We start from the raw sequence: 16,835 nt of genomic DNA on the forward strand, positions 1-16,835 counted from the left end.
GCAATAAATTTCCCTCTCAGCACTGCTTTTGCTGCATCCCATAAGTTTTGATAAGTTGTGTTTTCATTGTCATTTGCCTCGAGGTATTTACTAATTTCTCTTGTAATTTCTTCCTTTACCCACTGGTTTTCTAAGAGGGTGTTGTTTAGCCTCCATATGTTTGTGAATTTTATGACCTTCTGCCTTTTATTTATTTCCAACTTCATTCCACTGTGGTCTGAGAAAGTGTTTTGTATAATATCAGTATTTTTAAATTTGTTGAGACTTGCTTTGTGACCCAACATGTGGTCTATCCTAGAGAATGTTCCATGAGCACTTGAGAAAAAAGTGTATCCTGCTGTTGTTGGATGTAGTGTTCTATAGATGTCTGTCAAGTGTAGTTCATTTATCATACAATTCAACATCTCTGTTTCTTTAGTGATCCTGTGTCTAGATGTTCTATCCATTGATGAGAGTGGTGTATTGAAGTCTCCAACTATTATTGTAGAGGTTTCTATTTCTTCTTTCAGTGATCGCAGTGTTTGCCTCATGAATTTTGGGGCATTCTGGCTTGGTGCATAAATATTTATGATTGTTATGTTTTCTTGATGAATTGACCCTTTTATTAATATATAGTGTCCTTCTTTGTCTCTTTTAATTGTTTCGCTTTTGAAGTCTAACTTGTCTGATATTAATATAGCTACTCACGCTTTTTTCTGGCTGTTGTTTGCATGAAATATCTTTTTCCAACCTTTCACTTTCAGTCGATTTTTGTCCTTGTGTCTAAAGTGAGTTTCTTGTAGACAGCATATAGATGAGTCCTGTTTTTTAATCCATTCTGCCAGTCTATGTCTTTTTATTGGGGAGTTTAATCCATTTACATTTAGTGTTATTACTGTAAGGGCAGTACTTTCTACTACCATTTTGTTTTTTGGGATTTATATGTCATGTCTTATTTTTTCCTCTCCTTTTACCTTTCCTGATAATCTTCATTTCTGCACTCTTCTCCAGCTCTCTCTCTCCTGTCTTTTCCTATCAGCCTGTAGCACTCCCTTTAGTATTTCTGATAGTGCCGGTCTCTTATTCACAAACTCTCTCAGTGTCTGTTTGTCTGAAAATGTTTTAATCTCTCCCTCATTTTTGAAGGAAAGTTTTGCTGGATATAGAATTCTTGGTTGGCAGTTTTTCTCTTTCAGTATCTTAAATATATCATGCCACTGTCTTCTTGCCTCCATGGTTTCTGCAGAGAAATCTGTACATAGTCTTATTGACCTTCCCTTGTATGTGATGGATCGCTTTTCTCTTGCTGCTTTCAGAATCCTCTCTTTGTCTTTGACATTGGACAATCTGACCAGTAAGTGTCTTGGAGTAGGTCTATTGGGATCTATTCTATTTGGGGTACATTGTACTTCTTGAATCTCTAATTTTCTGTCTTTTATAAGAGTTGGGAAATTTTCAGTGAATATGTCGTCTGTTACTCTTTCTGCCCCTTTTCCCCTCTCTTCTACTTCTGGGATACCCATAACACGTATATTTGTGCGTTTCATGTTGTCACTCAGCTCCCTAAGACCCTGCTTATATTTTTCCATTTTTTTCACCATCTGTTCTTTTGTGTGTATGAATTCGAATGACCTGTCTTCCAGTTCACTGATCCTTTCTTCTGCCTGTTCAAATCTACTGTTGTGTCCCTCCATTGTGTTTTTCATCTCCTCCATTGTGGCCTTCATTCCCATGAGTTCTGCCATTTGTTTTTTTAAGTTTATGAATTCTTCTTTATGGTCATCCAGTGTCTTCTTTATATCCTTCAGCTCTTTTGCTATATCTTCCTTCATTTCATCGAATTTATTTAGCATTAGTTGCCTCCAATCCTGTATCTCAGCTGAGCTATTAGTTTGTTCCTTTGGCTGGTCCATGTTTTCGTGTTTCCTGGTATGGCTTGTTATCTTAAGTTGTCTAGGCATCTGATTTTCTTGATTAGTTTATTTTGGAGCTTGTTTTCTGTCTTTTACCTAGTGGTTTTCTTGTTGGTTGGCTTTGTTCTCTGGCCTCTGTTATTCAGTTCAACTTATTCTAGACCTCTAACTTAGGTTCTATTTAGTTGATCAGAATTTTTCCCCTCTTGTTTTTTCTGTTTCTTGCTCTGCCTCAATGTAACCTTTTTGTGAGTGGGTCTCCTCAGATATGGTCAACCCTAGTCAGATTTTCCCAGTCTAGTGGGGCCCAGGTCTCATTGGGAGGGTATGGAGTTTTCCTGAGAATGAGACCCTCCTATGAGGCCTTTAGAATTGGTGCTTTTCCTCTCCTGTCCAGCAGGTGGCGCTGGCCAGCCCGCAGTTCCCCAACCAGTGTAGGGAGGTATGTAGACTTTAGTTCTCCTGGTGACTCTGATCCTGTCAGGGGCGTGGCTGACTGAAGCTGGAATCTGAATTCTAGCCCCTGGGGTCTGAGTTCCCAAAAGGAGGACTGCCAGTTGAGCTGGACCTCCCTCCACTCTCCCAATCCTCAGAACTCCAGTTATCTCTCAGGGGCACTATTCCCTTCTCCCCTCTCCTCTTTGGGGCCTCTCCAGGTAGATTCCTTGGTCAGCCTGAGTTGCCAATTAAAGATGGAGGTGGAGACCTTCAGTAGTGAATACGGAACTCAAAGACGCTGTGGGTACTCTGTCTCCCCCAAGCCCAGCCTAGTCCCTCAACCTGGGCTTTCCGATAGAAAATAACCACATATAATACTGTTAGATTAAAAAAAAAATAGAAAAGAAAAACAAGGAAAAGAAAAAAGAAAAAGAAAAAGAAAAGAGTCTCTTTTAAAAGTCTTTCCCCAGCCTGGAAGTTTTGTCAGTGTCAGAACGGAGCATTTAAAGATATGCTTTGGGCTATTGTCTGATAATTACTCTCCAACAGCTTCAGTTCCACCCCTGCCCGGGGCTATTGAAATGCAAAAAGATAAGGGATCAGTGAGAAGCCAGAAGGGACAAAATGTAGGGAAAAAAAAAATGGCTTTTTTGGAGTCTGGGAATGGGTGCCCGCTTTTACTTGCCCCCACTTCTCAGAGCCCAGCCCTTCTTTAGCACCCCAGCTCCCAAAATTAGTTAATTAATTTGTTAATTAATTCTGCAGTTGAGGCTGGGTTGAGCCTCCCTTCTTGCCCTCAGCAGATTGCTGTTTTTTTTTTGTTGTTTTTTTTTTACCCCCTTTCAGGGAGCCGGCAGCAAGACAGTCTGTGAGGTCTGGGTGGGGAGGGGCGCCAGACCCCTGGTCCGGGGAACTTACAATGTTCGCTGCGATCTCAGCTTTTCCTCCAATTCACGAAACTTGCGTCCGATGTGTGACTGGTTACTGGAGACCCCAAAAAGCGATCTGGTACATATAAATGCTGTATGTGTGTTTTCATTTGTATTAAACCCAAGAGGCATTTCTAGCAGGCCAAGAAGAAAACTCTGTCCAGCCTCTCTTTAATGACCAGATTTCTTATTTCTGCTGGATATTGTAGATTTTTCCCAGATAGGCGGAACTGGATAATCACAGTGTGTTCCTGATCTTTGGTTCTCCTTTTTCCAGACTTGATGTAGAAAATTTTCTTCTCTTACATATAATTTCTTTATACAGAGTAATAGTTGACTAGATTATATTATTTAAGAGTCTTTATTTTATATTGCAGTTCTCTTTTTACATCCAGAAGTACCTTTCCTAGTTCTTTTACTCAGAGGACTATAATACCCTGTTCTTGCTGCTTTGATTTGTGAGATAGTCCTTCCTTAGAACTTCTTCAGATAACTGGTTTAATATAGTACATGTGAATTTTACAAGTCTAAGTCTCGGGGAATTGATAATGATGGTGACAAGGATGATGATATGATAACAATAATAGCCACTACCTTTTATTGAATCTTGACTATCTTCTGGGCCCTGTGCTGAGTGCTTACTTCATTATCTCATGTAATCCTCATATTCAATGTATGAACTAAGTACTATTTATCCCCAGTTTAAAGATGAGGAAACTGAGGATAGAGAGGATATGTAAATTGCTGAAAATCACACAGGTAGTAAATAGCAAAGCCCAAGGTTCTATCCTGGGCTATAACTCCAAGGTCAGTGATCTGAATGACTGCTCTACAGGCTTTCAAATGTTGTGTCCCTTCCTTTCAGCTGGACTTGAACCACTTATCTGAGAGTAAACGTGAAGACACTTTCCAAGTTACTGTGTTTTACCAGAGGAACTACTGAGGAGAGAATCAAAGTCAGGGGACACCTTATTGACCCTTCACATATACCAACACCAAAAAGGACCCCCATGTCAATCACAAATCTAACCATATGTTGAAATCAGTGTCTTTGGGGAGTGGACTTTAATATGTAAAATAATAATAGGCATTCTTGAATGAGTGTCACAGAATACCCAGGCATCTTTCTAATTTTTTTCTGAAATGTGTACTTTAAAAATTTCCATATGTAGAATATTCCACTATGTAATAATTTAAACCATAATTATCATTCATTTTCTAACAATTCAGACTTTGAAATCAAGTTGCATTTTAGAAAGTCCTTAACTCAGGATATTCTGTGTCCTCTCTCCTCTCTCTTTTTGAGAATGCCTTTATTTCAGTCTCTCATGCAGCCTGTCCACCTAACAGCTCAAATATCAAAATCTTGGATTACACACAGAATTTTTCAGAAGACATTTGCCCCTGATGCTGCAGACATATGATTACACAGTGGCAAGGTGAAAGAGGTGCAGGAAGAGGGCAATTAGGCTTCAGGGTAATATAAATTCAAGGAACCCCACATAGAACTTCTCTGGTCTTTGATTTCAATGTTGAGTTAATTTCAGGCTAGTACTTCCTAATTGGGTCAACTGGATTTTACCATGGTTCTCTTATTTCTCATGAAAAATCATTTGTTTAAGGAGCTGTGCAAGGTGTCTTACAAATGGAGTTAGACAAGGGCTTTAGTACATTCTATAAATGGGATTCTGTATATTTGTAAATTGTGCTGACAGGCACTCCTGTAACACAATGAGGTCAAAACAGACTCACAAAACAATGGCCTTTCATGCTGTACCCAAGCCAAAAAAAAGGCAAAGGATCATAAAGATACCATATTATGTGCATAGAAGAAAGTAAATTCAGTCCAATAAAATGGTTACTTGTTAGCTAGTCTTAATGAGCTAAAGTAAACATTCTTATAATGTATAGCAATAGGATCTTCACATAATTAAACATGTTTTTATGAACCTACTATATGAAAATATACTATTACATGCTATAAAGTGTAAGGAATTTAATAAAACACAGTTCATGATTTTAGAAAGTTTGCAATTTAAGAGGGGCCAAGATATGCATGCAAATAACTAAATGAAAAAAGCATAACATAAGTGCCATGAGTCAGAGGCAAAATTTAGCATGAAAAAACATAGCTGGATTGAATCCATCTATTAAAATTGCATTCATTCATTCAACTGCTGTGTATTGAGGGATTACCCTGTGCCAGGTGATGAGACACAGCCCTTCCCACTATGGAAAGCTGATACTGCAAACTAGAATGTGGAACTAGCTTCAGCTTTGGAGTTAGAAAAACCTGAATTAAAACCTGATTCTACCAAGTTTTCATTGGATGACTTGGGGAAATAATTTATCATCTCTGAGATCATTTCAGAAATCTGAGGGTCATTCTTGACTCCTTCTTCCAACCTCATACTGTATATATTTAATAAGTTAGTCATTAAATATTTCTTGAGTACATTCCATTCTCTCCACTCCCACAACCCCAGTGTAAACACTAGTCCTCATCATTTTTGAATGAATGAGTTACTGTAACCCAAATTAGTTTTCCTATTGCTATATCATTCTTCAATCCATCATGCATGTTTAGGAATAACAGTTCTTTATAAAACTTTTATCTGACTCTAACACTTCTTGCTCACAGTCATTTTTCATCTCCCACAAGTTGAAAGTCTGTCCTTCCTAACAAAGCATTTATTTAAGACCATCAGTGAGCTCAACTTTGCTTACATTTTTAGTGTTACATGGCAATCCTCCTTCATATATACTTTGTGCCTCTCTGCCTTTGCACATGCTATTGTTTATGCCATAGCCTGAAACAGTATCCTCTTCCTCACTCCACCAGTCCCATCTGGAAAACTTTTAAATTTTACTCTTTCTTCAATACTTTGCTCAAACACCATCTTCCCTCCTGTGAAACATTCCTTGAGGACATCAGGCACAGTTAAGTTTTCCACCATCAGTACTTCCACAGAATGTTGTACACATATATATATCTGGCACATCTTCCTCTAATGTCATTGTGTATGTCACTTGCCTTAACAAAACTGAATACCTTACGGCGAAGATAAGGTCTTTCATCTTTGAAACCTCAGTCCCAATATCATGTCTGCCATGTAGAGTCTGTCCAATAAATGTGTATTGTAGTAATGAGTTCAGGCTTGGGGGTAAGTGGAAATAACCAAGAAACCTTTTATGAAAGACATGGCATTTGATATAGTCCTTGATTTTCTGATTTTTAAAATCAGCATTTAAATTTTGGGATATTCAGCACTTTAAAATTCATAACTGTGTATATCTTCCTGATTCTGTCTTTAATATGTAAGTATTTTGCTAATAGAGGCTTTGTCTTTTCTGTTCAGTGCCCTTGGTGCCATGTCCTGAGCATGGAGAAGATTTAATAAGTATGTTTAATAAGTATGTTAATTATCTGAATTAAAATAGCATCTTCCTCCTGTCTCTCAGAGGAGGCTGACTCTTGATCTCTTGATTCTCCATTACCCATGGGTCATCACAACTATCTGTACATGGAGCTGGCCGCAGAACAGGGATGGGAGCTCAGCTCTGCCCACCACCAGATGGGTGAACTTGGGCTAGGATATCCTCAGCATCCTTGCCGGTAAAATGGGAGGAGAACAAACTCTACTTCTTAGGGTTAAATGGAATGATGCATATAAAGTCTTAGCACAGGACCTGGAATCATAGTATGGGCTCAATAAATACTACCATTGTTATCAGTAAGGGAATGTCCCAGAGACTAGGAGGGCAGCAAGCTGACTGCAGCACATTTCCTTTGGAAAAATCTTCCTCAGGTGTCAAAATAGAGGGTGAATATGGGGTGAAGGTCAGGGCTGACTGCTCCTCACCCTGCTGTGGACAGGTTGATGGCTGGCCCAAGGTGGAGCCTTCTTCAGTGGAGAAGGCTGGCCAGTCACTGTATCCACAGGCAAGCTGCTGCAATTCTGACTCCTCCCATCAGGTGCTAAGCCATAGTGTCTAGGGCACAGGAATGGCTGCAGGAAGGCAAGAGAAGGCCTGGGTATTTTCACAGCATCTTTGCACTTGACCAATAGAGTTGGACCTTCCACTCCCACTCCATCAATATTGCCACCACCTTTAGAATAAGAAAGATGGAAGAGGTTGGACTTTTTAGCTTTTTAGCTGAGCCATAGATAGCCTTCCTTACAGTTCTACATGATACCTTATAGCAAGTAAAAATGTTGGTGTTCACTCTGTGTATTTAATTTCTCCTGAACATATAAAAAAACAAAAACAAAAGCAAATGTATCTTTGTTCTCTAATGTACAATGGAAAACACATGACAACCCTGGGCACCTGGCTGCTACTCAGCTCAGTAATCCCAAGGCAAATCACCTGGGCCTAATTGTGAACATAATAATGTGTTTCCTTCCACCCCAAAACATGTCTATTTCAGGTTATCAGTGATAGTTAACGAACTCCTGGCTACTCTGGCAGATGGATTTCTCATTTCTGAATTTTGAAAGTAATTATGCTTTCTGGAATAATATGGTATCTCACATCAGTGATCATTTTTCTCAGAGCTATTGCATGTCTCCACATAACTTGATAATTTAAAATACGGAAGAAAAAACACTGACACCAATAAAGAAATTATGAATTACAGAAATCAAGAACACAGTTGCACTGTGCTTTAAGGAAACCCATTCCCATCGTTCTAAACATTCATCTTTATTAATATAAATTTTTTACTTTGGCAGCACATTATGCTAGGAATTAGCGAAATCTCCATTGGGACCCTCAGTATTTTATTGCACAAGAGAGAACTCTGAGAAGAAACCTATGCTGTCTCTAGATCGTTTTCAGCAACGCTAAGAATCCTTGTGTAATAAGAAAAGTACTGGGTAAATACTAGGAAATCATGAAACATTTAGAGGCAACATTGTAAAACGGAACAGTATAGCATCTGAAATACAGATATAATTTAAGGTGTATGTTAGGAAGGCAAACTTGAGAAGAGAAGTGCTGATTCTCTTTTGTCTCATCTTGTGAAATGCTGAAGGGTTGCTCGGAGCCTTTGAGTATCTGCACTCTTGAGTTTTCAGCTGGTTGTCAGCCTGTCGACTTGCCCCAGGCCAAGCCCGGTACCTTAAAGGAAAGCTAACTTCATTTTTGTGAACGTTCAGACCCATGCACTCCCTTACAACTCTGCCCTTTTCGGGTCGTGAGCCAGGGTACGGAGAGTAGAAGATGCTGAGGAAAAGCTCAGAAGGGGCAGTGGGAACGACCCTCTTTCGAATTGCATTTGTAGCTGCCAGAGGAGTAGCCAACAAGCACCAGATTTATGTGCACTTTGAAAGAAGCACCTTCACCATTGGCTTTTTGAGCGGCGCTGTCGCTAGGGAGCGGCGGGCAGCGCGAGCACAGCGTCAGGGAGAAGCCCGGGCTGTTTGTTCCTGTAACCTGGGAGTGGGGGCGCGCGCACACACACTTATGGCGGGTTCGAGACCCAGGGCCCTAGTCTGCCTTCGATCACCTCCCCGGCGCGGTTCTAGGCGGAGCAGCACCTCCCGGACTCATTTCCCGTCTCCTGATTCCTGCTGCTGCCGCCCAGAGGAGAAAGGAACCTCTGCCTCCAATTTTCCTTGGCGCTGGGCGCTGCAGAGCAAAGTGGGGGTGAGTGCCAGGCAGAGAAGGCGATGAATGAGTTCTCCCTTCCTCTCGGAGTTGTCTGAGTTGGCGGCGTGTTCCTGGGCTCCCAGCTCCTGGCGCCCCCACGCGCTCCCTGCTCCCGAGCTTCTGTCCCCTCCCCAGTGGAGAGAAGACAAGGGCTGTCCCCGGCGGAGGCGTACGGCCGCGCGGTCTTCCCTCGCGCTGCAGCCCCATCGGTCTCTCCATGGCGTCTCATCAGCAAACCCGGATCCAGGCTTACCTGGAGAAGAACAAGATCGGTCCCCTGTTTGAGGTAAGGCGCTGTGTAGGAGAGCGGTCCCATTTGTCTTTGGGGGATACGGTGCGGAAAGAAAAACAACCTTCCCGGGGGAAGAGGGACAGAGAACAAATGCGGGAGGGGGCGCCCGGTGGCCCCAGTGTATTGGCATCCGCTCTGCCCGGCCAGGTGTTCTGGAACGCGGCCGGGACAGACACTTGGCCAGTTACCTGGGCACGGATAGGTGAGCTCGAGAGAGCCCAGACAGCCTGGCAGGGGAAGTTTGAGCTCTCTAACTGTTCTGCATCCCGCAGCCAGGGTGCACAGGACCCGGACAGGCTGAGACGGGTGATGCACACGGATGGCTACACTCAGGTGGTACCTTATGCACAGTTTCTTCCTGGAATTCACACTAACACTATGGGTTAGATTTTTTTTTCTTTTTTTTAAATGTGGTCTGTAGTAGAACCTGAAAAGGTGGAGGAGGTGCTTAGCAGTGGAAGGATTGGTTAAATGGAAAAAAGCTCAATTGGCAAGTAGGCTTCAGTACGTGTGGCTTGTTGAATGAAATTGGCAAATTGGGACTGACATTGGTTCCTGGATGAAAGGAGAGACCCTTGCATTTGAGAGCCTAGCTGTATTAGAGGGGGAGAAAAGAGCAGAGAGAGGTTTTGGGAAAGCACACATATTTTGAGAAGGAGACGTATAGCTCTAAGCTGTTTTCTCTAGCCAGCAAAGAATTGATGACAATAATTAAGAGGGGGAGAGGAAGAACAGGAGGACAAGAGAAAATGAGAATGGAAGACTAGCAGCAAAAAAGCGTTCCCCCATTGCCACAGCACTGGGCAGGGGTGTGGTGTACAGGGACTGCAGTAAGATGTTGAGGCCGGCGGGGAAGGACGCCCGTGGTCCCTTTTCTTTCTGACTTGACAGTTCGGCTATATATGGCCAGGACTGGGAGGCGCCAAACTCTCTCCCAAGAGGACCAGGGAGGGTAGAGGTGGCCACACCCCTAACAAGCAGTTGTAATGGTTTTTGGGGCTACACCTGCCCTTGGCTTCTGAGCTAGACTAAAGCCCTGGAGGGGGAAGAGGGTGCACTGGAGATTGTGGAGAATGGAGATTGCAGAGAATGGAGATTGCTGGGACTGAAGAGAAATGAGAACTGCAGAGAAAAAAAAAAAAAAAAATTCAAGTTAAAGTCCCCAGTACAGAAAGGTGTGATTAGATAGGTCTTTCCTCTGGGGAGGAGTGGATTCAAATGACCAAGATTTGCAAGATTTCCTAAGGTTTTCTGTCCAACTTTAAGTTAATATACTGTCTTGAAAGACATGAGTGTTGTTTCAACTGAAACTCATTGTTTAGGGTCACAGAGTTCTGCAATTGTTTTGAATATTTTTTCTGCTGTAAGTGTTAGCAAGTGAAGTCATGCAAGAGCAAAACATTTGCTGGAGCTGCTAGAATTCTTTTCTTTGCCCTTAGTCTAATGTTTATAGGCTATGCATAATTCCATATACTTTTTTTAAAGGCAGAAGCATAGTAATTTTCTGTGGCACAGTGTATTAATTGCATCAACAGAAACAAATGTTTAGAGATTTTGTTTGTAGGCTACTGTCTCAAAATATGAAGTATGATTTACCAGGTAGAATAAGTGACTTGTTTTTGTTAGATGCTGTTCTTATTTATTTTAAAATTCCCAAGATTTTTTTTTCCTGTGATAATAATAGTTTGGACTATGTGTAAACTTCCTACATAATTAGGGAAAAAAATCTAATCTAACAAATTATCCTTTTTTATTAAATGCTAACCAGCTAGTTCTTCATTGATGAATTTTAAGCACAGACAGAATTGTCCCATAAAAACTTTAGACCTACACGTAAATAACCCAAACAACAGCACCGACAACATTTTATGCATTGTATATCATTAAATTTGCAGGTGACATATTATATTCATTAGCTTGAATTGCAGTGATGATTAGTTAATATTTAAGAATTGATGTACAGTTTAAATAATTGAAGGGAGAAAATAAGTTCTCTTCTAAAAGCAGAATGGGACATGGGTTTTTAGGCAAAATTTTGGTCATGGTAGAGCTTGGTTTTGACAGTAGCATTGCATGTACTTCATAAACTGAAAAATGATGAGAACATCTCATTAGCTTATAGTCTGTCTCTCATAGTAGAAAAACAGTGAAGAAATACCACCTGTGAAATGCACATTATTAATCTAACATCCTCTTCAAAGCTCCCAGCATCTTACTCAATGGTTCTCATAAAAATTGCAACAAGAGTTTGTTCAACACAGGCTGACTGAGCCCACTCTCCAGGTATTATGAGTCAGTAGATCAAAGGACCCAGGAGTCTGAACTGTTAAGAAGCAACACAAATGATTCTTACACTTTAGTCCCTGGACCACATTTTAAGAAATAGGAATAAGTTAAAAACTCTTCTAAACAGCAACAAATTGAAGTAATGACTTGCATTCTGTGAACTCTTTGAACTATTTGTAAGATATAATAATTTTAGTATTCTCACACATAAGCAGTGAACAGCCTGGCCATCAATCTATAAGGAATATTTGACATCACTAAAATAAATTAGAACTATAATCCTACCTAATTTAGTTCTCCACATACAACTCCTTACTTAACTGGCAAGATGTGAATTGGTCCAGCTCACACCTAGTAGTTTTGCAATACAGGCAAAGATACATGGTCACAAACACAAGAGTTGTGACAAATGAGGATAGCCAGTTAGTCAAAGAAGCTAGCAGTCATATTCTGAAACCAAAAAATGATTTGGCACATAGCTGCTTATGGGGATCCAGAGATTTATTCTGTGTATATTGTAAGTAGTTTAACATAGTTGCCAAGAGGTTCTTTGATTTGGAACATCACAGTAAATCCTTTATTTTCAATATAAAGTGCACAATTTCTAGTTTCCTCCATACCCATTAAATAAATGTAAAATGGTTATTTAAAAATTACTGGTTGGAAGGGTGCTCAGGGCAATCATATATCTTGGTCCAGGCCTGATCACACTCAAAGGTGTGAAATTGTAAACTATTTATCAGCAGAATAATAAGGTCTTCTTAATGTCTCCTTATAATTTTTAAGTCTTTGTGTAAGGAAAATGTGGAAAATCAAACTCATTATATTTCTCTAAGTGTGGTAGAGTGGAAAGCTCTCCAAGTAGAATGAAACTAGTTTACCTCCTTCTTTGTTTAGTCCAAAGTACCTCCACTCGTGTGGTATGAATTTGGGATAACTAATTTAGTATATATGTAAGAGGTTGACTCGGGTCCAACACGTGGTCATCCATGAGCCCACATCATTTATACACTTGCAGCTGGACAACCGAGTCCTCTCTATTACCTTGCTCCACATATACCAGCCATGTCTGCAACTCCACACTCCAGGCTTCCTCATGGCACAGCATGCCCATCCTTCAGTTTATTTACTCTCTTGAATTATAGTCTGAAAAGTCCCTCCTCCCAAAATCAGATTGCTGTAGTGTATGTGATCCCTTTCTGTTGTTTCCCTTCTCTTAAAGATCATAGTCCTGAACTGTTTTTTGTTCAACGTCCCAAAACAAGTACCTCATATACTTGGGCCAGTTTTGTGGTTGTTAGGGCAGTAGCATTCTGTAAAAAGGATACTAGTTACTCCATTATGGCCAGAGTTGGAATGGGGCACCCCTGTCAAAAAAAGTTTTTAATGTTTAAAAGTAATAAGGTCTTTAAAATTGTAAAAAAATGTTATTTTAATAAAAAGATGTGTAAAATACTTTTATGGAAGAAATAATAAAATGTAAGTTTGGTGTTGATACCATGTCCAATTTAATGACTTGTAAACATGTCCTTGGAGTAATCTCTGTGAGGTCAGCTTTCACTGTGCTTGAAGTTATGAAGACCTTTCTTTTATCCATATTTGTGTTCATCTTTATAATCTCAGGCAGGTGTAACCAAAGAAAGGAATCCCTTTTTATAAGTTTTTCAAATTAAGCATTTTCATTGATTACTTCAAAACACATTTTTTAAAATGTTACTTCCATTAAGGTGTTTAGATTTTTAAACCATTTATGTTTCATTGCTGTCTTTATTTTGTTTTGACATAGTGTATAGAAAACCCAATAAATGACTCCAAACCACACTGTATAAATAACTCAACATATATCTTTAGAAAATAATAAAATATAAGTATACCAGATGGCATCCATGTATTTGAAAGGGGAATTCATATTTTAATACTTGTGAATTAATGGAAGTATGAGGCTACGAAAGTAAATAGGACTTACTTCCTTCTTTCCTTTCTTAGTATTTCAGTTAAAAGCCCATTAGTCAGACATCATTTTTTTTTAACTTTATTGAAAAATTAAAAACAAACAGCAACAAAAAACACACACATTTCAAACAAAACAAAGCAGAGGATTAAGAAAAGCAAAAAATCTAAAACAACTACTGTGCCAGTTTGAATGTATTATGTCCCCCAAATGCCATTATCTTTGATGTAATCTTGTATGGGCAGACGTTATCAGGGTTGATCAGATTGTAATTCTTTGAGTGCTTCTGTGGAATGTGCCCCACCCAGCTGTGGGTGATGACTCTGATTGGATAATTTCCATGGAGGTGTTGCTCCACCCATCCAGGGTGGGTTTAAGTTGATCAGTGGAGCCATATAAATGAGGTGACATAACAGAAGGAACTCAGTGCAGCTGTGAGTGACGTTTTGAAGAGGAGCAAGCTTGCTAGAGAGGAACGTCCTGGGAGAAAGCCATTTTGAAACCAGAACTTTGGAGCAGATGCCAGCCACGTGCCTTCCCAGCTAACAGAGGTTTTCCGGACGCCATTGGCCATCCTCCAGTGAAGGTACCTGATTACTGATGTGTTACTTGGACACTTTATGGCCTTAAGACTGTAACTGTGTAGCCAAATAAACCTCCTTTTTATAAAAGCCAATCCGTCTCTGGTGTTTTGCATTCCGCAGCATTAGCAAACTAGAACAACTACTTTCCTTCCAACAAGATGGTGGAGTGAGACATTCCAGGAATCCTTCTCCCAAAGAAGTTTTAAACAACAAACAAAAATAATTCAGAACCATCTTTCTCAGAGCTCCATAAAACACTTAAAGGCTTGCAGTAATTGGGTGAGCACTGAATCAAGAAAAAGACAACTTAAAAACAGCTGGGAAACCTCATGGCACCTGCACTGGACCTTCTCCCACCCTCCCCACTGGTCAGTGAGGAGGTTGCCTCAGTGGCCAGTATGGGTCCCTGGTCCAGGTTCCAGGGAGAAGAGTAACCCTTATACACATACTAGGGTTCATGTGTGTCTGTACTAATCTTTCTGATAGCAGCATGATGGACTGAATCAGGATAATGGTTGCAGTTTCCCCATTCCAGAACTTGCCAAACATGTAGAAGTGAGTCACAGGGCAGCTAATACACTGTAAGAGAGCAATCAAATTGCAGCTACCTGGGGCAAAGGATTCCTGGCATGAAGAGATACAGTCTAGCATCTGTGATCAGGAGAAAAGACTTTCTTGGGAAAAAGAGGACATTGGATTCGTGTAACTGGGGGAATTCCCAAGGCTACACTTGCATGCTCAGATTAAGATGCATGCACAGAAGAGAGCAGGAGAACTCTACACTTATGCCTTGGACTGTTCTTTGGACCCTTATTAGGACAGCTAATCTCTGAGGGAGAGCACTAGCCATGGGCTCATCTGCAGACTAGGAAAGATTCTTTTTTTTATTTGTTAGCTCATGGCAGTCAAAGAAATATCAGTCATAACGTAGCTGGACACCTCAGTGATTAAATTCCAAAGAGAACAGGTTAAAATATTAAAATGTTCAGTGTGCATTCAAAGGTGACGAAGCATGGAAAGAAACAGGAAATGATGGCCCATGCAAAAGAGTGAAATAAAGCATTAGAAACCATTAATGAGGAAGACCAAAATTTGAAAGTACTAGGCAAAGGGTAAAAGAATTGTCTTTTTCTTTAATGCAATTTTATTGAGATATATTCATATAACATACAGTCCTTCGAAGTGTAAATATGCTCAAAGAGTTAAAGGAAAACATGGAAAAGAACTAAAGTAAATCAGTAAAATGATAGATGAACAAAAAGAGAATATCAGTATATAGAGAGAAATTATTAAAAGGAACCAAAAAGAAATACTGGAGCTGTAGACCATAGTAACTAAAATAAAGACTTCCCTAAAGGGGTTCAAACAGCAGATTGAATCAGTGAACTTGAAGATAAGATAACTGAAATTATTCAATCCGAGGAGCAGAAAGAAAATGAAGAAAAGTGAACAGAGCCTAAGAGACCTGTGGGACACCATCAGACATATCAGTGTATACATTATGGGAGTCCCATCAGAGAAGAAAAAGAAAAATTAGGAAATACCTTCAGACAAATGAAAATGAGAATAAAACACACCAAAACTTATGGGATGCAGCAAAGGCACTATTCAGAGGGAAATTTGTAACTCTAAATGTATACGTTAAAAAAAAAAGAACTCAAATCAGTAACCTAGCTTCATACCTGAAAGATCTAAAAAAAAAAAACCAAAGAGCATATAAACCCAGTTAGCAGAAAAACAAATAATAAAGATTAAGACAGAGATAAATGAAATAGAGAATAGGAAAATAATAGAATAAAGAAAACCAAAAGTTAGCTCTTTGAAAAGATCAATAAAATTTACAAACCCAACTAACAAACAAAAAAAAGAGAGGATGCAAATAATAAAAATCAGAAATGAAAAATTGTATACCAACAATTAGATAGCTTAGATGAAATGGACAAATTCTTAGAAACACCTTGACTCAAGAAGCAATAGAAGATCGCAACAGACTAGTAACAATAAAGAGGTTAAATCAATAATAAAAAAACTCCAAGCAAAGAAAACTCCTAAACAGATTTGAATTTGAATTCAAAGAATTAATACCATTCCTTCTCAGATTCTTCCAAAAAATTGAAGAGGAGGGAACACTTCATAAATCTCATGTTTTGAGGCTATCACCCTAATACCAAAGACAATTATATCAGAAGAAAATTACAGAACGGTATCCCTTTTGATTTTAGATGCAAAAATCCTCCACAAAATACTAGCAAATTGAGTCCAGTAGCGCATTAAAAGAATTATATTCTGTGACCAAGTGGGATTTATCCAAGGATCACAAGGGTAGATAAAAGGAAACTTCCTCAATATGATAATGGATATATATGGAACATTCAAGGCTAACGTCATACTCAAGGGTAGAAGACTGAACACTCTCCCCTAAGATTAGGAAGGAGACAAGGATGCCCACTGTCATGACTGCTATTCAACATTGTACTGGAAGTTCTAGCTGGGGTAATTAGGTTAGAGAAAGAGATAAAAGACATCCATATTGGAAAGGAAGAAGTAAAACTATTCGTCTGCATAGGTAACATGATCCTATATAGAGAAAATCCTGAAGAATCTACAAGAAAGCTACTGGAGTTAATAAACTGAGTCCGCAACATGGCAGGATTTAAGGCCAGCACACAAAACTGGTGTTTCTATATTCCAGCAATGAATAATCCAAAAAGGAAATCAAGGAAACAATTCCATTTACAATGGCAACTAAAAGAATAAAATATCTAGGAATAAATTTAACCAAAGATATAAAAGGATTTTAACCAAAGT

The 16,835-nt window shown here is 39.5% G+C and overlaps 1 protein-coding gene across 7 annotated transcripts in view; it reads left to right on the forward strand.

The window, feature by feature from the left end:
• C14H8orf34 (chromosome 14 C8orf34 homolog) overlaps positions 1-16,835 on the forward strand; it is a 480,113-nt gene that overhangs the window by 53,085 nt on the left and 410,193 nt on the right. For 5 of the 7 annotated variants that reach the window (XM_037803243.1, XM_037803245.1, XM_037803244.1 and 2 more), the window contains exon 1: positions 8,745-9,200. The exons of 1 other annotated variant lie outside the window; for it this stretch is intronic. In XM_037803243.1, the coding sequence (XP_037659171.1) occupies positions 9,132-9,200 (69 nt within the window). In that variant the 5' untranslated portion in view covers positions 8,745-9,131. Of the gene's footprint in view, positions 1-8,744; positions 9,201-16,835 lie in introns of those variants that run through there. One more of the 7 variants, XM_037803249.1, reaches the window with a different exon arrangement.

This window comes from Choloepus didactylus, chromosome 14 (genome assembly GCF_015220235.1).
Source record: "Choloepus didactylus isolate mChoDid1 chromosome 14, mChoDid1.pri, whole genome shotgun sequence".
NCBI lineage: Eukaryota > Metazoa > Chordata > Mammalia > Pilosa > Megalonychidae > Choloepus > Choloepus didactylus.